The sequence below is a fragment of the Myripristis murdjan genome, chromosome 11 (assembly GCF_902150065.1).
Source record: "Myripristis murdjan chromosome 11, fMyrMur1.1, whole genome shotgun sequence".
NCBI lineage: Eukaryota > Metazoa > Chordata > Actinopteri > Holocentriformes > Holocentridae > Myripristis > Myripristis murdjan.
In genome coordinates, this window is record NC_043990.1 from 9,249,537 (window position 1) to 9,275,740 (window position 26,204).

Below are 26,204 nucleotides of genomic sequence, written 5' to 3' on the forward strand. Positions count from 1 at the left end.
AAATTAAATTGAATTAAATAGAATAAAATAAATGCAGAAATATATACAATAAATATATACAATAAAGACTATATACAGTAAAAAAAAAAAAAAAGACTATATACAGTAAAAATGGGGGATAATGGGGGATACGTGAGATTTTTTTTAAATGTTAATTTAAAAGTATGAGTTATGTATACATATACAGTTATGCTACAATAGGTTCAATTCAAAAAATGTAAATGTTAGTTTGATTGACCACAGTTTAAATTCATTATTCCCCCCAGAGGTGTTAAATGTTAAATGTGTTTCTGGTTTAAATCTGCTGCTGCTGTGGTTTGTTCACTGTGACTGGGAGGTCCGAAAAAAAAAAAAAAAAAAAAACACATGAAAATGGATTTGTGATTGAAACGGAGCAGCCGAAAAACAACTGAAACAAGTGGAAAGAAGTGAAAAACACAGTTTCATATACTGATAGAGCTGTGCTGTACCTTTTTATATGGGCTTTTTTTGCTTACTTTTTCCCCACTGGTCAGGGTCTGAAAAAAATATTTGAAAAGGGGTACATCACTGAAAAAAAGTTTGAGAACCATTTATATCACAGGCAGTGAGAAGGAAATGATTGCAACTCATTTCTGTCATCAGTCTGATGTCACCGTGACAGTCACTACAGTTTATATATCAAAAGTTCAAAAAGTGAAGCAAGATAATTTGTGATGAAAATCTTACTGTTATTTCTACATTATTATATGTTATCCTATACTGCTTTGTTTTAGGTTTGTTTTTTTCTTTTAATGCTTTTATTCCCTTGTATTATTGTAATCCTACATTAGTTTATTGCTCTTATTATGAACGTCGGGAGCAATAAAGTTTCAATCAATCTATCTGTCTGTCTGTCTGTCTGTCTGTCTGTCTATCAGATATGAAATGATGATTTTCCTTTTTCGGGTTGTTTTCTTTGTGTGATTATCCGATCAGGACTAGAGGCTGACAGCTATCTAGCACTTGAAACATGAAAAATTACAAAAAAAAAAAAAAAAAAAAAAAAAAAAAAAAGACAAACTAGACATGAAGATAAATTTCTGGTTTTGAAATATATCTTCTTATTTGTTGACCTCCTAAAATGGCAAATCAGGTAAGTGTTTGGTACTCTTATTTTGAAGAGACAGCTGTGCCTCGCTGGAAAGCCGGAAACAATGTTGCGCATCATTGCGGCCACTTTGCGCCATAAAACATGAGGAAAACGCCAAAAACATCACGGAGCCAATCGGACGACACGCACAAAGAAAAAAAAAAAACGTTACCTCCGATTGGCTCGCAGCATTTGCCACCAAACGCCGCTGCTGTCGCAAATCAATCAACAGATATAAATACTATAATAATCAATCGTACCACCACAACACCATATCTATTATTAATATCATTATGTTTCATTTTCCACAGCAAAAAAAGAGATTCTGTACCACACATCAGGGCAGAAAGTCAGATTTTATTAAAAATGACCATATAACATTTATTAAAATCTAATAAAATTACTATTTTGAATCTACTTCCTTTAGGGCCCGAGTTCTGGGGGGCCAGGCGCCCCAGGGTTGAAAATAAATACATCTCATCAGCATTGTAGATCAAAGCTGCAGAGGTCCTATTATTATTATTATTATTATTATTATCATTATTATTACATCTCAACATCTCTGTGGTTTTTTCTCTGTCTTCGCTCGTCCAGCAGACAGTCGCTTGAGTCCGGACTGCAGGTGTTTGTCACAGTGAAGCAGATAAAAGTAGGGACGCACACGTTCAGCAGGAGGAGAGCAGGACTGACGGCGGCACAGGAGGGATAAAACAAGCCTACGATTCGCTTTTCAGTCCCATTGTACTTTTTTTTTCCTTTTAAAAAAATGCAGAGGGAATAAAAACAAGCCTGTGTGTCCAATCCATCGTTTGTTTAAAAAAAAAAAAAAAAAAAATGTTGAGTTCATCACCCAGACCGGTTCATGTCCTGATGCCTCGGCTGACATGCGCTACAATTTAAAATAAAATAAAATGAATAAAATGACATAAAATAAAATAAAATAAAATGCTTAATTTTGTGCAAAGGGCTTCCTCATGTAGTGTTTGATTTGGTTGCACTGGACAGTAACAAATCAATATTCTTGTGAAATTAAAGCGGTTTCACAGAGAATAGTGGAGAATGGGGATGAGGAACAAGTAACAGTGTGTGTGTGTGTGTGTGTGTGTGTGTGTGTAAAAAGTGTGAAAAACCATATGATATGAAGGGCATCCTGAAAAACTCAAAACTGACACATCTGTCACACCCACTGACCGTACTGATATAAATACAATGTAAAATCCACAGATAGACGACATTATCCAGGTGTGTGTGTGTGTGTGTGTGTGTGTGTGTGTGTGTGTGTGTGTGTGTGTGTGTGTGTGTGTCAGCTAGTTTCTCTCCACTCCTGAAAACTTCAACACCGGATGACAAAAATGTCGATGATACACCGGCCAGGTCAGCAGTTTCACTTTGCCAAGGTCTGTGTGTGTGTGTGTGTGTGTGTGTGTGTGTGTGTGTGTTTACTGTTCGAGAGTCTCCGGGTGCAAGTTCCTGTACTTAAATAAAAAAAGAAAAAAGAAAAAAAAAGGAAAAACACAGATCTTCCAAGGTGTTGAAAGTTTTAAGTGATAAAATACATTCAGTCCCATTTCTTCTCACACTATCGGCGGGAGAATCTGTTCTTGAAAGCTTTGATAGTTTTGGCCATCATGGGGGCGATTTCTGAAGGAGAGAGAGAGAGAGAGAGAGAGAGAGAGAGAGAGAGAGAGAGAGAGAGAGAGAGAGAGGAGAGAGAGAACTGTTAGATTACCTGTCACCAAATAACGCTGTACACATTAAAGCTCTCTAGGCACCACTGTCCTATTTTTTTTTCCTTTCTAATTTTATTTTTCATCCATCCATATATGAAGGTACAGATGTGAATATGCTTGTGTCTACATGTAAATTTGCATGCAGGATATGTGCATGTATACTATATATATGTTTTTTTTTATATATGTTTGTTTTTGCCCTTTTTGTTTCTGGCTGGTGATTGTTATGTCTCACAGTTGCACGATCTTTACTGTACAATAATAAACTGTTATAATCATAATCGAAATAATAATAATAATCAGAATAAAAATTTAAAAAAATCACGCTGAAAACGCTGGACTATTTCTTGCACCTGATTCCCTGTCCTGTTTTTAATGGAAACTGGAGGCCGTTCATCCTGATGGACGTTTTTTTTTTTTTTTTTAAAGGAGAAATACAGCAAAACAAGATACAATTCACAGGAAAGAGAGTCTGGCTTTTCTCCGACAATTCTTATATGAAATAAATAATCAGAGAAACTGGCTGTGTGTGTGGTGGGCAGACGACAGGTCGACCATCATCCGTAGGCAAAAGCCTAAATTCTATGGTGTCACTTCGCTAGGACTGAGGTTTTCAACATATTTAAGTAGTGGTCTCCAGTGGGCGTAAAATCTGTCCAAGGAGCCCCTCAGTGTAAACTTAATTTTTTCTAGCTTGAGCATGAACAGGATGATGGACGATGTTTTTGACAGACGCTTACAGATTCCTCAGCTCTGCTTGGATCTGTCAGTTTTTTGCCCCAAATTTAGCCGAGCAGCAGAGCATCAACACAGAGGAACTGACAGAGCAGATCATTCACAGCTCGGCCTTATGGGATAACAAACTGTTTTTTGTTTTTTTTTTTACCATCCCTTCTTTCCAATATAGAAGTCAACAGGGTGTATATTTACTGTTGTCATAAGCAAAGACTTTGTTTTTCCTAGTTTGGTTAACACTAAAAATTATATATTGTGTTTACGCATCTATTCTATGTAGGATCCAGGTTTCCAGGCTTGGAGACAAACACCATCAAATGGCATACCTGCCGTTTGACCACAGCAACCTTTGCCAGATTTAGGGTAATAAAGGCATCCTGTTTCTCACCCAGCGACCACATTGAATGAACATTTGCCCCTCACCGAGGTGACCAAAGGGTCAGGGATTTGTGTTCTAGTCCCCTCAAAGACTCAAAGTCCCCATTGAGACTAACAGTCTCAATGACTCAACCAACCCTTGATTTGCAGGTACAAGAGGTCGAAGGTCACATTCCTAAACCGTCTTGCATCCTCTCCTGATAAGGAGAGTAAAGACCCCCACTAAACACAAGGAATGCGAACAAAGACCCCCACCTACACCTACACTCACACCAGGCCCGGACTGTACATCGGGAGAACCGGGAGATTTCCCGAAGGACATCCTGAATCCCTCAGGAGCTTTGTTGCATACTAAAAAGGTGGACTTTCTAAATGGACTGTGCAGCTATATGAGTAACCAAACGTTCAGCAAATCAGTAACAAGGATCAGGCTTGTTGGAGAAGCCTGAATTACATCTGCTTAAATGAATTGGCAGATGTGGATGGGACCATGTTGTGATTTTGTATGTCATGTTTGGTATCATTGTGCTACTCAGGATAAGGTGAAGTCAATTTTTAGGTCATCTCCAAAATTCCTCTTACAGGTTGGATGATATGAAAACCTGTTAAAGGAATACTTTCATCCCAGGGCAATCAACTCCGTGTCTGTGAATTCCCCCCCGTTCAGGCAGCACTGATTGGTCAGCAACTTGAGACGAAGGGCGTCCCTCCTAAAATTGCTGATAGCAGAGAGTTATCTGATTGGCCAAACTTTCCCGCCTGAGGAGAGGCTGAAGGGGTTAAAACCTCTGTGTACCTGAGAGAGAATCAGAGCTTACACCATGAGAGCTTACTCCGGGAGAGCTTTTACCATCAGAGCTTCTCACCAAGAGCTTACACCATGAGAGGTTCTCATCGCAAAGCCTCCGCAGGGAGAGCTTCTTCAACTAACGCACCCGCAGAGTTTTTCCTGCGCGACTCCATTCCAGCGAGCGTCTGTTCCATCCCGAGCCTTAGCTCCAGCTCCGCACGCCGCTGTCCTCTCCTGTCTCCTGCTGCAACCAGCTGGCCCTCCGTCGTCAACGCCGCGAACTTCGAAACTCCGGCAAGATCTCCACCAGGCCAAGCAAGTAACCTAACCCTCTATTTGCTTAGACTCTGGTGCGGTATTTTAACATTTATTGGCGTACACACCGCGTTTCCAAATTGGCTCACTCTCTAGGTACACATTGGTTCATTTTGCACTGATGCGATATCTATTTTGTGCCACATTTCAGTCACTGTTTGTTTTTATCCATTTCGTGTTTCCTTACCCTTTTTGACATTCATTACATGCCTCATTGTTTGTTTGTCTGTTTGTGTTGTCTGTCGTAATCATATGCATATCACCTATCGTAGTTAGTTGTGTATAATCAGTAGGTGTAGGAATAAAGTGTGTTAAATTCACGTTCGTTGTTGAGTGGTTTTTGTGAGTGGAATTCTTGATCCCTATTCGGAAAAGATCCGACTGCCCTTTTTATTTGATTTGATTATTTCCAGGCATAGACTATCATTTTAAGGAGTAATATTCCCGATATAAACTGCTTTTCTGCCTGATCACCAGAAAACGCAGTTTCATTGGTCATTATTACGTCTTTCCTCCGCCCCAGTTGCCGTAATAAACTAAAAGTTTTTTCTTTTTCTTATATTCTTCGTACTGATCCATTATATTTATTTTGTTATTCGTTGTGTTTAATTTTTCTACAGATATATATTTCTCTCTCCTAGTGTTGAGAGGTATGTTTTGTGTATTCTGCTGTTGTTTCTGTGCAATGCCTGGACAACCTGCTGCTGGAACACAGGAATTTACCAATTTGAGATCAAATCTATCGATCTGTCTGTCTTGCATAGGAAATAGAATACAATACAAATCGACATAAATGTCGGTTCAGTTCTTAGAGTGGCGTTCTTTTTCCATCTTTGTAAACTATGATTCAGGACCTGAGGGGTGATGAGGGCCATTTTTACAGGGTCTCTACATGGCACACGAGTACACACACACACACACACACACACACACACACACACACACACACACACTCAGTCAGCACTTACTTTTGACCTGTGGCTTGTCCCGGGCGCTGTGTCCCCCTGCTCCCCCCCCTCCGCCGGGTGCTGCGGGGCGGGCTGAGCTGTGAGGAGGACTGTGGTGAGAGGAGGAAGAGGAGCTGGGCTCGCCAAGGCTGTGCGCAGCAACCGGCCTTATTCTGAAAGAAAGAGGAGCAGGTCAGTAAGTGAGCTGAATCTCAGAGAAACTCAAAAGCTTTGAAACACTGAATTACACCAGTGACTGTAGATCCACAGAAAATAAATGATGGGCTTTATTCAGATCCTCACAGTGTGGACTGTTCACAGTGTTTTCATTCTCTGTGTTAAGAGTTTAGGTTAATTCTACGTTTGGAAATGTTACATTTTACAAGCGATGATGCTGCCATTGTTAAAAAATGTTTTTCCAGCTTCATTTTGCAACAGCAGGGGTCGCTCTTCTCAAATGGTGGATATCTCATTTTTAACCACTCATTTCAGATTCACTCATCGCTGTGCTCTGTGTTGATAATATTAATATACAGACAACATATCAAAACAGCTCGTTCTTAAATATGACGTCACTGAGGAATATTTTGGAAATAAAACACCGATTTCACCTAAACAGATTTGAAACCTGCCTGGTTCGACATGACCGGCCTCTTAAGTGAAAACATCTCTCGCCTGAAAAACTGAAAGTATTAACTGAAATAAAGACTTAAATCAAGATTGTGTGTGACGGGCTCAGTAGAAGCAAATTTTTTAGGCAGCAGGATGACAATAATCAAGCACTTTATGAGGCCCGACATTAATGAATAAATATGGAGGAGATTTGAAAACATGAACCCTTTAATGATTTCCAGCTGACACAAAGCTAAAAGGAAAAGGCTGGGCAGGGCTGACATGATTACAAAGATAAACCTCACACTTTTGTAAATTTAAGTGCCTGTATTTCCCAGGTTTAACCCCTCTCAACAGTTCAAAACCTATTTCCAGTCAGGGTGGCAGGTGAGGTGGCAGGTACTGACTTGATAGGAGCTGCAGCCATGGTGGAGCTGGCCGTCGAGCCGCTAGTGGTGCCGAACTTCTCCTGCCGACGGCGCACGTCACGAGGAGGCTTGGCCACCGAGTTCACGTACGCCATCTTGACCTGCCGACCTGCCGGCGCAAACACAACGTCAGCATTTAGGATGGAGCACAGAGATCAGGGCTGACCGGCTGCTGCTCACAACATGCAAGGTATGAAGACACCTTAAAGTAAGGACCCATAAACACCATCTAACTGTTTAATTAATGTGCAATAACTTAAACCTGTAGGACTTAATGATTCAATAGTGCAATGCCCTGTGTATATATGGTGTATTGTATATGTATTGTTGTAATATTTTTGTAGGATTAATGCACATATTTGTACATTATGCACATACCTTTTTACAATTTGGATCAATGCACACACCTTTTTAAACAAATTTCTAACACACATATTTATATTTCTTATTTCTTTTCTGTTTCTTATCATTTCACCTATGCTTATAAATAGCCTTTTGAGAAATGAGAATTTGCGCAACTGCAACTGGCCCAGTTTCCACTTTCAGATCAATAACCTATTTCTGATTCTGATAATTTTTTTTTTGCATAAATCAATGATGTTATCATCATCGATAGTGCAATAGAGGGTGACAATGTTTTGTTACCCTCTACTGCACTATCCTGCCAGTTCATAAAAACGTTTCCACTTGCTGCTCTAAACACTTGGCATGTTTCTTGGGAAAAACCCTCTGCGCCACAGGAAACGGTGTGTGTTATATTGTACCAGCAGCAGCAACAGTAAGTTTGGGATAAAAAGGGAAGTGATCTCTGGGAAGTGCAGCACAAAATCATCACAGCCACGAGAACTGCTGACCAAAAATGTTGCCAAAATAAATGTAAAAAGACAAAATTTTGGCAGATTACATGTTGAGTCAATTGCGCTTTCACACTTGTACCCCGAGAGGATTGAAATGGAAATAACTTCCTGTCTTCACTGCATCAGAGCACACAACGAGACCATTTGACTCACACATTACATACATCTGACATCCAGGCTCTCGCTCTAAATAGGAGAAGGGAAAGGAACATCAGCTCTCCTACCTTTGGGCTTGTTGGCGTGTGCAGAGCTGATGTTCTGGGTGAGCATGCGCAGGCGCTCCTCTCGCTCGTCGTGCAGCCTCAGGTACATCTCCCGCCACGACTCGTACTCCTGAGGAGACTCGCGCTTGAAGTCGCGCTGGCAGTGGCGCATCCACAGCTCGTCGGATTCCTCCGTGAAGCACTGAAGGAAGAGGAAGACAAACAAACAAAAAAAAAAAGAATGCTGTCATGCGTCCTGCACAGTTTCCATGTCATTCGGTTGCTTTTCCATCCTTTTTTCTCCATTAAGATTTTTGTTGTTGTGTGATGTGACCTTAGCAGCCGTTAGTGGCCTGGCAGCATCACCATCTACATATCAGCCGCTATGCTATCACTCGAGATCCCTCACAATGTAAAGTAGTAGCCATTTTCAATATTTTGTGTGAAATTGCCAAACTTTTCAAGGCCAGAAAAAGATCAGATTCACTTCGGTGTTCACTGGCGCCATCTAGTACTGACTGGACCAGCAGCACGCTTTTTAAATTTATGCCATTACTGGACAGACTGAACTGCACAGAGACAGGAAAATTCAAGGGAGGAGGGAGGATGACATGCGCCAAATGTGCTAGACTGGATTTGAACCAAAAACACAACCGTAACACAACATGAGCCTTAGACACCTGAGCCAATGAGACGCCCTAACCACAGGCACTTTAATGTAGAATGATCTTGGTTAATTTCGTGGTTGGGGATAAACGTTATTGTCCTCGAGGAATACAATTAGGGTGGAGTTCAACACAGAAAAATGTGCTGTCATTTGGAGATGAACCAGCACACAGACGACACTGCAAAAACACATATGTGCAAAGTCGTTTTCTGAAATACAAGGCCTTTGTGGGCAATGATGTTGTTTTTCTCTGCAGTACAACACAAACAGCCAATGCAGAAGATTTTAGGAGGTCATTGCACTGTGTGTGTGTGTGTGTGTGTGTGTGTGTGTGTGTTTTACCTGATTGCACTGCTCGATGCGGTACAGCTGCTCTGGAGTGCATCGCTCCAGAACCGGCTCCAGGATCTCGAACGGGACTCCCCCGACCTCGTCAATGGCTGAAACAACAACAGAGCACAGAGGGTCTTTAACAGTGACTCGTTACCCCGCCCCGTTCCCTTTCATGGAAACTGTTTTCACCTGCTTCGAGCGCCAGGTGGGAGGGGGTTACCATGGCAATCAGCATAACAGTGATCAAGAATTGATCACACCAACGAAGATTAAACTCTTTCAAACACTTTCTTGTCATTGTCCACTGTTTCAATTGATCACTGAGTTACCAAATATTGCCTGCACATCTGGTAGACTAAAAAAAAAAACAAACATAAATTAATATACAAAAAAACCCCAAAAAAAAAACATTAGAACTATTTGCAAACAGAGAACTTTCTGGTGAGTAAAACACACCCTTTGGCAGCCACACCGGAGCTCCTCGTTTCTTGGACAACAACTGCTGAGTTTCTAAATATAAAACCAGGCACGATCAACAAAACTGATTAGATATCGTTCATTTCTTTACTAACTGCTTCCTGGACCTGATCCTGTCACCACTGATCTCATCTGCTTTTGTGTTTAGTTAATGTTAACATGTTACCGAACTAATAACAATAATAATTTCTGATCAGTTCATTATCACTGTCTGGCTATTAGCACGTTTTCTCTGTATATTAGTTGATGAATCTGCAGTAATTAAAACAAAGAGGTGACTTTTAATTAGCAAACCACTCAGTAATGCAATAAACTGCATTTGTAAACAAATCTACCCTAGGAAACTATTCACATTTCAGCTTTACAGAATTGTCATTTATGTCCAACAATACAATTTTTTTCAATTATTTCTCCTTTTCTAGCTTGGTTATTATAAATTTAACCTCTATACACATATGGTTAAATATGGCTGCACAGCAATATTTGACTGTAGTGCTTGAAGAACGCCAAGTTATATGATTACACTATTTAAAAAATATATATACAGAGAAAGGAGACAAGAAAAATAGTAGCAAGTGATGTGAAAACAGGAGATCCCGTATAATTAACACTATAACACTGTGGAAGTACAAGTGACTGCGACTGCATGAGCTGAGATTCAAACGCGTGCAAGTGTCTGTATATAATGATCTCATATAGGACATAAAACACACATCCATCTCGCAAAATATAGGCCACTGCAGTAATAACATTTGTTTCTACATACAATAAGACCATGAATAGGCAATGACAGCTCAAATATAACCGGCCAAAAGCATCTGAAAGCACTTTGCTTCATTCAGAGCTCCAAGGGTGAAGCATCTACTGCAGAAAGGGATTAGGTTACACCCTCTGTATCCACTAAATGAAAAACAGAGTCAGGTTACTGTGTTGGAAAGGACAACAAAACCCTCTGTTATCTACTAGACGTAAAGAAATTTATTCAGTCATCTAAATAATGGCTATATTCACCAATATTGCCACTTTGACTTTAATTTGAGGATGGAAAAAAACAAAAAACAAACCCAAATAATCATTACTCACCATTTTATAATTGTAAATAACAGACTAATTTTAGCCTAAAAATTAACGCCCATGCAACCAGCCCTTGCGCCAAAAGCTCAGATGATAAAATTCAGATTAGAAAAAGGAAACCAGGGAAGACATGGTCATACTGTGTGTGTGAGAGAGAGTAAGAGTGTGTGTGTGTGTGTGAGAGAGAGGTTATGTAACCGCTCCACTCACAGTCGATGTTGTTCTGCAGCACGCGGATGCACTGCTCGTACAGGGTCATCATCTTGGGCAGGTAGGCCGTCTTGGATCCCGAGTACACCACCATCTTAGAGTTGAACCGCTTCCCCGTGAAACCTGCGTCCTCTTCGTCGTTGGACACAGGAACTGAGGACAAAGCAGCAGGGAGGGAGAGAGCGGTTTGCATAAATGACTAAATGCACCTGTCCCCATATGTCTGGCCTACATTTTGACATTTAACACACCCAAGTATACCGAGTATCAACCGGTGCAAAAGGAACTAGCGAGCTGTAAAAGAATAATTACCCCCAAAATGAAAGGTTAGTCATTACCTACTCATATATCTCTGGTAGAAGACAAAACAGAGCAGAGCATTGTCACTGAGGAAAATATAGGAGATGACGTAGTAAATATCAGGTTCTTTGACACATATTGCAATTTTTGGGTTACAAATTGCTTGGCTTGTGCTTCACAAGCTGTTTGGAGTCGTCTGACAAACATTTTAAGCTTTCTGAAGCGGGTAAAATTCACTTTTGACTTCCAATAATCAGGGAGCTGTGTTTATTTTCAAAAGGCATTGGTAGAAGCAGGCAATGACTTTTCACTTTGGGGCAAGCTACTCCTTTAGGGGCAGTACCTTTCCGTCTCTGAGGGGACAGTGGTGTGAAGTCGATGGAGGGCAGAGGTCGATAATTGGGCTGAATCGCCGGCAGAGGGATATCAGTAAGAGTCGGAACGGCCTCAACCACCTGCACAGACCAATAATACATTTAGAGTAATGAGCATGATTTGCACTGACCTTTGCAAAGAAAAGCGCTTTGTAGACAAATAAAACAACAATAAATTCAAGACAAAAGTACACAACATGAGTTAGGATCGGCATTATGGAGCAGGAAAAGAAAAGAAAACAAAACAAAAAAAAAACAAGATAATGAAATAAAAGCGTGTGTGAAAACTTCAGGGTCTCAAGCTGTGCTGCACGGGGTTACAGATCATATTGGTTTAACTCTCAGTTATACTCAGGGACTCTCATCTTAAAAGTAGCCTTTGAAATCTTCAAGGTCCCCACCGCTCAACCTACTTCCTGTTAGAGTGTTCAGTGAGCTGCTGTTGCTAGGAAACAAGGCAAAAATTCCACCAGATAATAGCAGAGTTTTGGATCAAGGAAAGAAAAAAAAACAAACAAAAAAAAAACAGGCTGACTAGATGCTTCATGAATACTGCCTGTCCTGGTTGTCCCTGTTAACTGAAACATTTAATTTGTAGCTAAAGTCACAACTGCCTTCCCAAAGTCCATCCTGTTAAAAACGGCCGCCGCTCCACTGCAGCTCTTACCCTCCTGCGTTTCTCCGGCGCCGGGGCAGCTGCCCCCGACGAGGACCCCGACTCGGACCTCTTGGTGCTTTTGGTTCCATTGGACTTGCTAGCTTTGGAGGAAGAGGAAGAAGAGGAGGCCGCAGGCGGAGGGGTACGTGTGCGATGCGACGACGACGACGACGTGGTGGTGGAGGCGGGGTGAGACGGCCGGCTGTGTGAGGATGAGGACGATGGCTTCTTCTTCTTCTTGACAGAAGTCGGGGCGTCGTACGTGAGAAAGGACTCGAAGGACATGGTGGGAGCCTCAAACTCGTCTTCCTCCTCCTCGTTTGGCATGTCCTTGGCCACCCGTGGTCGCCCTGGTTACACACAGGAAAACGTTACAGGACGCAGAAACCCATGAGACGCTGTGTTTTATTTTAGAGCATCAAAGAAAATCTCATTCCATGTCTACTGGGGCCGGGAATCAGCAGGGACGTCTGGTACGATACAGGTCATGATGCTCGAGTACTGATTCAGTGTGTGGTGTGATTCTGTAATTATCAAGATTAAATAAAAGACCGAGATCCAATAAGATTTACTCTCAATTGCAAAACACTTTGAGTTGCTGCTAATTAAAAGTCAACTCAGTATATTCAATATTACACCACTGTGTGAGTTTGGATGACTTTTTTTTTTTAACACTGCACTACAGAAAACAGCTGAGTCACACTTCCAAAGACGTACATGAGGAGCACATCAGTCAAATTTACTTTTACATTTATTGCAGGCCATCTGTTGCAAATGTTTTTTTTTTTTTTTTTCAACCTTGACTAAAAAAAAATATGTCTGAAGTAAGGACAAAGTATTGATTTTGAGTCATGGTGAAAAAAAAAAAAAAAAAAAACAATAAACAAAAAAACCTTGATTTATAAATGAATCGATTTTTTCCTCACTCCTAATTTCTGCCTAAATCTCCAGTCCAGTTTTTCTAGTTCATGTTCAAAATTATTATCAAAAGCTGACAGGGTTGAAACACAAACACTCGCTCACTGCTGTTTGGACACTTTTTGTGTCCCTTAAAGTTTTGATGAGTCACTTTCTGTGTGCAGATAAACTCAGCAACAGAATTTAATTTGGGCAAATAACGCAGACCCATGAGGTCCCAGGGGAAGATGGGACAATTTAGAGAAGTTATGTCCGTATACAAAAATCTCGCCTTGTGCAGCTTGAAGATGGACAAACGTATTTATATTTTTTTACATGGGACTGATGTGACCACAGCACCTGACACCACTGAGGAAGAATGACCCCGTACCTGCATGCAGTAGTTTGTGGTTTGTCCACTCTCAGCACCCTTAGCACACCTGACCGTCAAGGCAGGAGTCACTTTTCAAAACGCTTTCATGTTTCTTTTTTCTTTTCTTTTTCCTGATGAGGTTTTCATGGACATTTTTCTGTGTCCTCACTCAGTAGGGCTGATAGCTCTGTTGTTACCATATCATTATCTATATATGAACATATGCAATGATATGGACGATATCAAATAAAAGTTAGGGTTAGCGTACGACAGTGACTGATCTGTTCTAAGCAAGAAAGAACTTATCAAGTATCTGCATTTTCTACGTTTATTTGATATTATTATGCTGTTGTTGTTTTTTTTTGAGGAATGCTCAATTTTCACCGCGATACTTTCCAATAACAGTGAACCCACAGTCATTTTGTATATTGTATCTCTATAGCGTATCTCTCCAAGTATTTGGCAAAAATATCCAAGTATGAAATTTTGTCCATAATTGTCATTTTCATTTATTAAAAGTGATTTTAGGGCTCTACAAATAAACTTGACATGATATCACTAAGGTTCTGTGATCTGAGTGTCTTTTTGTTCCTGTCTGAGTATGAACACACACACACACACACACACACACACACACACACACACACACACAGAAGAGTGGAGCTCACTCACCATCACTTGCTGTTTTCTTCTTCTCCTCCTTCTCCCTCTTTCCGTCATGTGTGCTCGACTGCCGGCTGTGCTTGGAGGCCTTGTGCGCTGGACTCTGCTGTGGCTCTCTGTCTGCACTGCGCTTCTTCCCTCCTCCTCCTCCCTCTCCTCCTCCTCCTCGATCACTGTTTGTCTGTGCGTGGCGTTGCCGCCGCTCCTCGTCCCTGTCCCTGTTTCGGTCCCCGTGGGAGCTGTGGTGGTGGTTCTTGTTGGGCTCTTTGTGCGTCTTGGCGTGGTGGATCTGTTTGCGAGGAGGGGGGCTGGGCTCCGGCTCTGGCTCCGGCTCCGGCTCCGGTTCCGGTTCGGGGCTCTCGTACTCCTCCGACTGGTAGCCCCTCTCCTGCTGGGGGCTGTACTGCCGGTGCTGTGGGGGCGACGGGGAGTAGTTGGTGTGGTAGCCCCTCTCCTCCATCATCTCCTCGTCCACCTCCATGTAGGAAGGCTCTTCCACAGGAGAAAGCTCGCGAGTGCGTTTGCCGGCCCCTCCGCTCACCTCCGAGCCTCGAGAGTGTGTGTGTGACCGCGGCGCCTCTTTGGCATGGCTGTTGCTGGGTCTGTGGCAGGGAGAGCGGCAGCAGTGAATCAGCATGTGTGCACATACAAGTTTCATCACAATATGATGTTATAGCGACTCTTTGGACAATGATATCACACAGTGCGGTTTTGATTCGATTCTATTTAGGGGCCTATAATTGATATGAAATGATACCATTATGCCCATTTAACACAATCAGTTACATTCCAGGTCTTTGTTTCTGTTTTAGATGCTTGGTCATGTTCGTCATGTTTCCTGAATATTTTATCTCGTCATATAAAATGTTTGCATGTGATTTGCCAGTTGACCGGTCTTTCCTCTGAAATCTAAAATATTTCCACACTGCTGGTTTATTCCAGGGAGGGGAGCAGATATCCTTATTATCGTTGTCTTGGCTGACGGCCGCGGCTTCCAGTATCTGCCTGGCACTGTTTGAATGTTTAGTAAGGTGGTGTGCTTTAAATGGTGACACAAACCTGCCATGGGAGTTTCAAAATAAAGGTGCATCTCTAAGATGATATGGATTGATATTTTCACTTAGTGTCAATTATATGATTGATCAGTATATATCCATCCAGATCGATGGATCGTTTCACCTCTACCCGACACTAATGACAGAACTGTCTGAATTCTTGGGAAAAAAGCATCCATAGAGGTGTTTGTGGCATTGTGGTTTTAAAAGTCAAATTTTTTTGTTTCTCACTGTACAATGAGCAGATTAGGGAGATCCAGGCAACAGGCTGTGTGTTCTCATTTATTTTACCATGAAGCACGGACTGCTGCACTCTGTTGTTTGCGTGTAACGTTGGCGGTCGAGGCATTTGCACTCACTGGAGGTTACTTTGGGTAAAAGCAGAAGATAAATGGCTTTAATGTAAATGTGTGCTACCTGTCTGCAGACTGAGGAACCAGTTTCTTCCACTTCGCTACGAGGCTCTTCGCTGCCTCGCCAGCTAATTCATGCTTCCTAAAAGAATTCACAGTCTTCCCCACTCCAGTTTCCTGCAAATCAGTAAAGGAAAATTAATGCATGGACGACTTGTTACGGCAGGTTAAAATGTTGCAGGGGTCAAGTCTGTTTTACTGTTGGCACAGAACAAATGAAGTGTGGTTGACATTTTCTCCATATGATTCACGTTTGCTGATTATTTGCTGATTATTGCTGATTATTCCCATGAATCACAGCGTCTTTTTCAGCGAAGACCTGCCTCACACTACTGGCTGGGGATGTCACAAGAATCAATACTTAGGTGCCAAGTCAACACCAAAATTTTGACGAAAACGATAAGCAGTTTGAATGTTTTTTGTGGCCGTAGCATAAACAAGACTTGAACCCTCATTCTGTAACTGAGTGCTGTTGTTCTAATGTCAGTATGAGCCTGAAATACTTGAGGTTTTACTTTTTGATCTACTCGGAGACTAAAGGCTGATGTTGCACTTGTAACTCAAAGTTGTGGTTTTACTTGCTGTGGTTAACCTTGTTTATACCAAGGTTTCAAAGAAAGAAGTGTGAGCTGGATGCAAGTTGTGTTTTTGCTGTGGTGTCAAATCAGATGTCAAGAATAAAGGAATTTCCCTGCCGCTGAAATCGACCAAAATGCTGGTGTTGAGATTTGTGACGTCCCAAGTGCTGATGGAGAATCTGCTTTGGAAAGCAAGCGAGAGTGTACGCTAAGCCTGGAGAAACAGAATCTACAGATCCTCACCACAAGTATGTCCACAGTCATGGGAAGCTCCCCGAGTCTTCTGAGAGTCTTCAGTAGCTGCGTGAGAAAGAGAAAAAAAAAACTCTGTTGATCATTTTGAAGAGTAGCCAGGTTTTTTAGGGATGCAACAATCATTTATCCAGTGATATCCAAGTCTTAAATCTCTGCAAATCAGTCGCCATCTCTGTTTCGCTGATCTTCACAAGAACAGAGCGGCGGCAATGAGAGACACAGCGATGCATTTACAGGCACAAGAAACAGACAATTTACAGAATCAAGAATGTCCTATAACTTAGTCAGAGATGCTTATAATAAATGTAAATAGACAACAGCACAAGATGATGTGTGACAACAGCAATAATTATTATGAGTATTATTTCAGCTTGTCAATGTTAAAGAATTAAAGTTAGAAAATCTAAAATTAAGGATGGTAAATACCTAGGCTACATGTTAAATACTACAGTAAAAAATATGATTGTTTATTGTGTTTCAGTGGAACCATATCTCAGTGACGTGATTACACTGTGATAAACAATTCTATACTCGACACCGATGATACGCAAATTTTATTGAAAATCTCCCACAAAATTAGGTATGGAACATTTTAAGGAAACCCCTAAGTAATTAAATGTTTTGCGTAACATCACCTTACATACATTAGTTGGAATTTTTTTTATGTCTTTTGGCTTGTAACCCATATTGTGATGATTGTGGTGACGCTGACTTCAGTGAGGGGGGCTATGGTCTAATGCACACACACACACACACACACACACACAGGGCTGGAAACCGCTGCCAAATGTGATGCTGCTGTGAAAGTGATTCAAACGCGGTGCAGAAAAGTTCAGACTGTGCACCGTCCTGCATCAGGAGGGGACTGAGGTTGTGGCCTAAAGCCTCAGGTGGCCGTCCTCTGTCCTGAAACATCACTGAGCTCACGTCAGTCAGGTGAAACAAGAATGACCACTCGTCAGTTTTCTCAGTGGTTTTGAGTCAAGAGGGCACAATGAAAACCAATCAGCGGTGAAAAGACAAAGTAAACAAGGCGGCGGTCTTGTGAAGCTACATGTCTTTCATCTGTCCCTTAATTCTAACCCTCCTGTTTCCTTCGTATTTACTAACATTTTCTATCAATTGGGGTCAGTTTCACCGCAGTGATTTAAACCTCCAGGAAATGATTATAATAAAGCTGTTAACCAAGTTCATGTGTCAGCTACTTTATGTGTCTTGTTGACTGTCTAAATAGTCCTAAATAAAACATGACACCCCACTTAAACTGTTTATACATCAAAGCTCTTGTTGAAATCATGTTTTTTTTTTCCTCCTCCCAAATGTCACATGAACTCTTAGTGGTTCTCACATTATGTTTGGTGAGGGTCATAAAGCAGAGGGAGGTTTCTGGAACATTATAAGTGGTATGTTCTAGTTCATCAATCAAAAATAACTTAAAATGTAAAATGTTGATATTTCTTATATGTCTCGTGGTGTCAAATTAACCTCAAAGTAACACCAGTGTGTCCTAAATGTGGATACTGAAAACATATCATCATGTCAATTTTATGTTTACCCTTTTGTCCCCGTTAAATTAGGAGAAATCGTTAAATATGAAGCAAAACATGACGCTAATCGTGAATTTAGAGGCGTTAAACACTGAATGGGGTCAAATGGAGCCCAAAGATAAAAAGGAGGGTTAAGTGGAATAATGTGAACCTGTACTTTAGGTAAAATAAATTAAATTAATGTACCATTCAAGAGGCCTGGTTGGCGTTACTTTGTGTACTCACGTTAGCACGGTGGCTAACAGCAAAGCTAACACTGAGTTTAGTTGGAGGGCAGACACTGTTGTTGTTGTTGTTGTTATTGTTGTTGTTGCTGCTGGTGTTTATGTATTGTGTGCACGGTGTTTACAAGAAGTGGACAGGTGTAAACAAGGCGTTCAAGCGCGCACTGTGTAGATACATTATAACACAAGTTAAAGCCCCTTCATTGTCGTGACGTGAGCAGATGCTGCCTCCAAGTGCCGTCGGAAATACTGCAGTTAGGTTAGACACGAGCATGCGCGTCAACATGAATGAACCACCCTAAAAAAAACAAATAAATTCTAATGTTACTGCGATAATGATGATCGACTGTGTTAGTTATTAAGTCTCAATTTCCTACAATGACAGGTGGTGCCGAGAAGTGATGTTTTAATAGACAGAGAGGATGTGAAAACCATGCGAACTGCTAATGCCGAAGTGATGTAGGCTAAACCTGATTTACTATCACTAACTAATATTTGTCATGTTACTGAAATCAGTTAAAAACGTCGCATGTTAACGGCTTCACTGTCTTAGGGGAAACTATTGCACAATTTGGCTTCTCCTTTTTCAGTCTGCCACTACAAAACAAAGCACATAAGTAGGGCTACCGCTATTTTCACAGTAAAACAGCTCTCACGTCAAATCTACTGTAGTGACAGGACTCCTCTCGTTATTATTCACTACCAAACAGCAGCTTGAGCGCTTGACAAATCTTATTTACGACTAGGAGTGTGTGATTTTGGAGCCCCGGAGCAGCACTTGAAGGCATTGTTAAAAAACCGTTGCGACTTTCAGGGAACTGCCGCGGCCACGAAAACCAGGGCCGCGGAGAAAAGCGTCTCGTTTCGGGGAGCAGACGGTGTTAAATCTCCCATCTGTCCACCCCGGCCTGAGCGATCGTTACCTTTCTTGGCTCCTGACTGTCCAGGAGCCGGGACTGAAGTCTCTCCACTGTTTCCAGCAGCTCCTCCGCCATGGTTACTGCTGCTGCCCTGTCGTCCGGCCGGAAACTACCGCATCGTCAGTGAAGAGGCCGAAAAAAAGGTTCCGCCTGTAGCTGCTGCCCGCTACAGCCGGCGGAGGGCGTTTTAATTCATAAACAACGATTAAAAATGAGAAATATGTGGTTAAAATGTGCCGCGGCTAGAGACAATTCAACACGAAGCTGAAGTCCACAGTAAAATGACACGCAATAAGGAGAGAGTCCCGCAGCTGACAGACGCACGGACTGACGGAACTACGTCACGGAGCTGCTGACGGCGCACAAACCAGACGCTGTTTTCATACGTCACGAAGCATAAAGGCCTTTATTTATAATATTCAGCAACTACTTTGGAACAAATAAACAATAACAAATGAAAACACCTGTTATTGAAATATGGCATTACTCACTGTTTCTGTGTAACCTGGCAATACTTTTGTGTCTGCCCTCATGAAGAAATCACTGAATAAAATTAAATGAATAAATAAATAAAATATCAATAGTAGTAGGTACTCTGTGACTGTGGTTCTCAGACGGACACATAGATAGATGTTCTTTATTGATCTCAAAGTGGTAAATTCTTGTCTTCCAGGTTGTCCAGATATTGCCCAGGAATGATTGTAGACTACATAAAATATATCTCTCAACACTAGAAAAGAAATATATCCTTAGAAGAATTATTAAACACAAGTAACAAAATAAATAATGTGGATCAATGCAAAGAATATGAGGAAAAAGAAAAACCTTGGCATACCCTGTAAGATGAATAAAAATAAAATACACTAAATGTATCTATAGAATATCAATAAACCTTTCACCTTGAAAAACATAGATGTATAATTAAATAATTATGCACAATATCTCTTGAATATGATATGTATATATATACAATAGATATGTGCTCATTTTTATTTATTTATGTGTTCATTCATTCATTCATCTACACTGTCTTTTACAGCAGTGCTCTGTCTACATACTTACTCTTCTGTACCTGCATTAAAACAATAAAATAAAGAACAACCAAGAAAAGCTATTTTTTCCATCTTTCCATGGACTCCACAGTCTTACAGACATTTAGCAGTGAGTTTTCACACCTCAGATGAAAACACACGCAGTATGGAAGCTTACAGAGTGAGACAATCATTCAAAAAAAAGTCATAAGTCCTAAATTAGTTTACTTATGAAGACATCGGAACAAAATAAAACAAGTTTAAAGCATATTCAGCCATAAAAACTGAACAAAACCAGTGATAAAATCAAATGAAATTACAGCCATTGGAGCTGATTTAAAAAAGTGATTGACAGTGAATACAATGATAAAATAGAAATTGTATCTAAGGTCACACAGCTGGCATGAAAAGGGACTTTAGCACAGCCTAATGGAGGCAAGTCAAGCCCAGGGTCCACAGGGTCAGGAGTGTGTGTGTGTGTGTGTGTGTGTGTGTGTGTGTGTGTGTGTGTGTGTGTGTGTGTGTGTGTGTGTGTGTGTGTGTGTGTTGGAGGGGGTGAGGAGTCTTCTTATGGGATATTTTTGGAGGGGAGGGAGCCGAGGGGTGCCTGTATTTGGAAATGTAGGTGGGTGGCTGTGGGCTCAGGGAGGAGGGCAGGGTGGGGGTTGGAGGGGAAGTGGGAGGGGGGAGGAGGGGGAGTCATGTGTCACAGTCCTGGTTTGGGACCCCTGGTTTCCCCTCAAACACCGACACACACACACACCCCCACACACACAGAGCACTGTGGCAGACAGACAGAGGACGGAGGGACAGAGCGAAGAGGAGCAGAGAGCGACCTGCGAGAGAAAATCAACAAAGTGAAAGAAAGAAAGAAAGAAAGCCTGAAGTGAGAAACTGAGAAAGCCAAGGAAGGGAAGAGGAGCGAAGAGACAGAGAAAGAGGTAAAAATCTGATTTCTACTGCATGGCAGCGAGGGACGATTTCAAACCTCCAGGCTGATTTGACTTTCATCAGGCTGATAGCAAAAGATATTGTTTCATTTGTGCCGAGGCTGAGATTGTTCCGATGTCAAACTTTTTAAATGGTGAGATTAAAACTTTTTTTTTTTTTTTTTTAATTTATGCATGCACTTGCATCATAACAGTTTCTAGTGAATTAAATGATAGTTATTCCTCATTTTGCTGAGGACCTCATGGAAGCTCCTGAGGGCCCCTTGCTGGCCCCATGACCACACCTTGAAAACCACTGCTATTTATTGTATCTCAGTACACATTTTCAGTTTCAGGTCAAGTTTGCCCGCGCTTCATTTTCTCCTACGTTCATTGATATGAGCGACAGGGGATTTTTACTCTACAGAGGCCACACAGTTTGTCATGTCAGACGTCACACGACAGATCCTCAGACAAACAGGGCTTTTCAGGTCATTCAATAATAATGTAACACAGTTTTTATTTACTTTACTTTTTTTTTTTTTGTAACATTTCAACAACGGAAACAAATTTCTAGCAGCGAGTTGCCATTGGGATCCCACTGTGCCAACGATACTGCAGGGGGTGTCAAACGCTCTCATTCCAGCCCTTAGCTTTACACACACACACACACACACACACACACATGCGTACACATTCACCCGGTGTTGGTCAGCACTTATAAATATCCTCTGGAGATAGCCAAAGGAATTCTGCTGCTGGCACAGAGGGATGAGGGAAGTGCTGGGGGAAGGATGCAGGCTGGCATTGTGTGTGTGTGTGTGTGTGACAGTGGTACTACATGTCTATCTGTGTGTACATCAGTTGAGTGTGTGTGTGTGTGTGTGTTGCAGTGGGTTGGAGCAGCTGGCGGTAAACAGCAGCTGCCTCTTGTTCCCTCCTGGCTCCTGGTTTGTTTTGGCTCCTCTCTCACCTCGGCCAGGTGACTCGGAGATCACACATCACCTTTGCTCTCTTTTCTCTCTCTCACAAAGGGTGTGAAGACTTCCTGAGCACAATTAAAACGCTTTGGGGAACTTCAGGCCTCAAACTTTTCCATGATCTGTCTCCTGTCTCCTCATGTTTAAATTAAATCCAAATTAAACATTTTCTCACTTCCCCTCTGCCCTTTTTTCACTCTCACTTTTCATATTTTGAATATAGCTGCTGTTATGGGAAAAGAAAAACACAACTCCAATATTTGTGTTTTTGAGGTTTACATGGTTATTTAATGAGTAAACCCATAAACCCATTCAAAACTCCATGTAATAATTTCTGAGTTAATGGGTGGACAGTTTTTCATAACGCCGATAGAAAGAGTTGGCTTTTTATCTGTGTTTGTTATTCAAATACCACAATATCTTGTATTCATTTATACTTAATAATTAATTAATTTATCCTACCAAGACTCATTTCATGCCTCATCAGAGTCATTTCAAGCCTGTTCACCTCCACATCAAATCTCTGTCACTTTAATCTGCAATTCAAATTTGGCACACCATTTTTTTCTTCCCTCTTTCTATATTGTGGCCATTTAAAATATTAATTCAAATGCTAATAATGCTACTAGTATTCTTAGTGTCATAGACGGTATATACAGTCTATGACTCATACCAACAGCAATAATAACAACAATATACATTATCTGAAAAGAACCTGAAAAAAAAATTAACCCTATAAAGCCATTCGTATCATATATGATACACATTTTCAATTCCGTTTTTCGTTTTCAGTTTAATCAATACTTGACCAAAATACTGTTGTATACCTTTGAACACTTCCCCTGTTCACCCTGGACCATACCATTGGCACTTCAAGTACATATCATATATCATACACCAGAAAGGTCGTGTAATAACATATTTTTTGATTTTTCTTTTTATATATATATTTTGTTATAGGATTAAATAAAGGCTTCAATTTCAAAAAAATTGAATTTTCTGCCAATTCTTTCATAGTTCAGGCTTTATAGGGTTAAATAGATAACACCAGATAAAAAGGCAAAATGGTAATGAATCACTACTGCACCAATGAGATGTGTAAATATTCTCTGTGAAAAATAAAATAGCAGGGCTAGCCAACGTTATTATTAAGTGATTACAGCTTCAACAGCAGTTGCCTCGGTGTCACCGCCACAAAAACATCCACATGTTTCCACTGGGTTCTCTCTCACTGTCTCTTTATCTCCTCCTCCTCCTCCTCTAACACCCCCCTCCTCCTCGTCCGCCCTATCTCTGAACTTGGCCCTTTTTAAATAGCCCCTATCGGCTGAGGGAGCCTGCTCTGCACATGGAGAGGTGGGGGGTTTCAGGGCCGAGTGGCAGCTGCTGTTGGTGTCATATGAAGAGGAGGGGCTGACACAGGCCGGGCTGCACTAACCATGTTGCAATACTCTGATAAAAGGTTGAAGCAGCAACGTCCTGCGGCAGGGACGCCTTACAACCTCGTTACATCATAAACCAGCTGAGGAGAGGAGCGAATACTAATGCAAGCCCCCTCCCAGAAACCTAAAATCAGTGTTATTATGGTATTTATCAGCAGCACAGGATTTGTCACAGTGTCCCTGCACAGCGATGACACATTTAGTCAGATGGCACACGGTGGAAAAGCTATTAAAGTATAAGAGAGAGAGTAATATTTCAATGTTTGGATCAATTAACCCTCAGCCGAGCGCTCAGGGTCAGACAGGAGCCACAGACGTGATGAGCAAAACATCATTTGAGTCGACCCGCGATGCAAAACAACCCAAGTACAAGCCAAGCGAAGTGTGCAGAGGTTAATCTATCCATCTATCTATCCATAAGCTGCATTCCCAAAGCTTAAACAACAGTGACTGTCCTGTGATATATCACGTAAATCAGGGCACTCGAGAAACAAACAAACAAACCATGCATTTTGCAGCCTGGTGGTTCGCTGATGTGAAAATAGTCTTCTCACAGCTCAGCCTTGAGAAAACAAATGGGACCAAGGTTACAGCTGCTGGGTCATCCACCAAGCTGGGAACTGGTCCAAACCCACATGAGACCACAGCACAACCACATCCCCAAACAAACAAGAGGCACTAAAGCCTCATGGAAGATATTTACACCACCTGAGCTGCACTGGTTACCCCAAACACACCGTCTGTTGCCATCTGCAGACATTTTTAATGCTGTCCAATGCATCACTGCTGATATTTTCTCATGAATAGTGTGTTACTGTGAGTAAATTACACCTCTGGTAAGATATTTTACATCTTGAAACAGTGATCCCACTCGAGCAGATGATACTGACAGGTCAAATGTCTGTCTGCTGACCTAAATACCCAACAGGTTCCTAGAATGACAGACATCTAGACCAGGAGATCAAAGACACAAAGGACTACAGGAACTCACTAAATTATCTATCTATCTATCTATCTATCTATCTATCTATCTGCTGTGTTTGTGTGTGCTAAAAATTTCTTTTGTCCCTGTAATAGCAGAGTGGAGGAGGGTCTAACCAGGGTCAGTGTGATTCGTAAAAGCCTCTACTATTGGCCGTCAAAACTGCTTTTAGGTTGTAAGGAAGGAAGGAAATGTTTTTTGTGAATCCATATGTCCATAAGATGAGTCTGAAAAGCACTGATGTAAACATCCTGCTGGACAGAAATAGAGTCCAGGATGAAAGCAGCGTCAGCAAATTGAGTCACATGTCTGACCACAACACAGCTTCTGGATCTCTCTCTCGTTCAACCTCAAATCGTCCTCGTTTTCCTCCCATCATTACTCACACAAAATCTATCTTTTAATTCACATTGGAACACTTTGAAAATGAGATGCTGCAACTTAAGGGGTTTATCCTACTAATGATGAATAAATACGTTCCCAAAACATGTTAGAGCCATGAAACTGACTCCTGCGGCCTCCTCTGGGGCTGCGACGGGTATCGATGGTGACTCTTGCTTCTGTAAGGACGTGACTTGTATCTCCGAGTCTGTTAATGAAACGACGAGAGCAAAACGAGAATCAACAGATTGTAATTACAGACTAGTTAGTGGTTGCCAGCTGGTAATGTGCATGGATCTTAATCCAGAGAAAATAAAAAGGGTTAAGGCAGGGTAAGGGCACAGGAGGAGGAGGAGGAGGGGAGTAATCTAAGCTTCAGTGCTCACTGCTTTGCCCCCTGGCATATTTTTAGAAAGGCTGATCAGTGTGCTTGTGTGTCTGCGAGTGAGTTTTGATGAGGTGTTTTCAATCGTGCATTTGCCTGACAGTTAACACGGCTGATCCTGCCATGTTTTCATCCCTGCAGCTTTCCCAGGGACTTTAAGCAGAGACATCAGCCTGGCCTTTTTAAAAGCACATATTTAAATAATGAACTACACAATTTCACACTGGAGGGCTGCCAAGTCAAACAAAATTCTCATTATTTTATTTTCTGAGCAACTCCACTAGTGCAATTATAGGGTGATTACATTGCTCAAATTCGCACTCACAAAAAGACATTTAAATGTAAAGATTAAGCAACATATAGAGCAGGAAGTGTTCTCGTAAAATGCCTATTCAAGCCCTCTCACCATCACAATGTAAAAGTGGCATTTTGACTAAAGTTTTGATGTGTGATCCCACGAGGGCTGCACTGGGAGTGTTGTTCCCTGCTGGTCCCATTAGTGGGTTTGTCATTATTGAGCTTTATGCTAAATTCCAGCAGAGATCCCTGTGTTTCCAAAGATACCAAATATACCCTGGTGATTGTAGGGAAAAGTGTATAAAATGATGCACAACACATCTAGATATTTTCCATTTGATGTAATGGGGCAGCCATAAAATAACGGCATCTTGATCTTGAATATTACACAGAATATTTATGTGATATTGTGCAACATGGAGAAATAATTGTTGAATATGTGAAGAAAACTGCCTCTCAAATTTTCCTCCTCACAAATTCATGCTGACTTCAGTTACTCTCTCCATTTGAAGTGCGATGTGTCAGCTTTCTGTTACAGCTCGCTGATCTGTTTGCCAGGCGCGGCCCATTGCAGGCGGGAATAAGATTCCCCAGTTGCTCTGTGGCTGAGATGCATGTGCTGTGAGAGCAGCAGGGAATATGGCTCCCAGCCC

At 41.4% G+C, this 26,204-nt stretch overlaps 1 protein-coding gene across 2 annotated transcripts; it reads right to left on the reverse strand.

Moving 5' to 3' along the window:
* Window positions 1-1,448: 1,448 nt before the first annotated feature.
* Window positions 1,449-19,481, reverse strand: eloa (elongin A). 2 transcript variants are annotated; one of them, XM_030064218.1, is made up of 12 exons: window positions 19,128-19,481; window positions 16,422-16,478; window positions 15,605-15,717; window positions 14,142-14,734; window positions 12,209-12,549; window positions 11,511-11,622; window positions 10,868-11,020; window positions 9,116-9,213; window positions 8,128-8,308; window positions 7,026-7,155; window positions 6,024-6,179; window positions 1,449-2,752 (listed from the first exon to the last, which is right to left on the reverse strand). In XM_030064218.1, the coding sequence occupies exons 1-12, from the start codon at window positions 19,197-19,199 to the stop codon at window positions 2,686-2,688; spliced, it is 2,073 nt and encodes a 690-aa protein (XP_029920078.1). In that variant the 5' UTR covers window positions 19,200-19,481; the 3' UTR covers window positions 1,449-2,685. The 2 variants fall into 2 exon arrangements, with proteins under 2 accessions (XP_029920078.1, XP_029920079.1); XM_030064219.1 differs by having other exon boundaries at window positions 6,028-6,179; window positions 19,128-19,480.
* Window positions 19,482-26,204: the final 6,723 nt, after the last annotated feature.

Excerpts from the sequence above, each read along its gene's own strand:
- eloa (XM_030064218.1), bottom strand. The coding sequence starts at position 19,199 with ATGGCGGAGGAGCTGCTGGAAACAGTGGAGAGACTTCAGTCCCGGCTC. Across the intron at positions 15,718-16,421 it reads TGACTGTGGACATACTTGTG|GAAACTGGAGTGGGGAAGAC; the intron begins GTGAGGATCTGT and ends ACTGATTTGCAG. Across the intron at positions 12,550-14,141 it reads GAAGAAAACAGCAAGTGATG|GGCGACCACGGGTGGCCAAG; the intron begins GTGAGTGAGCTC and ends GTGTGTAACCAG.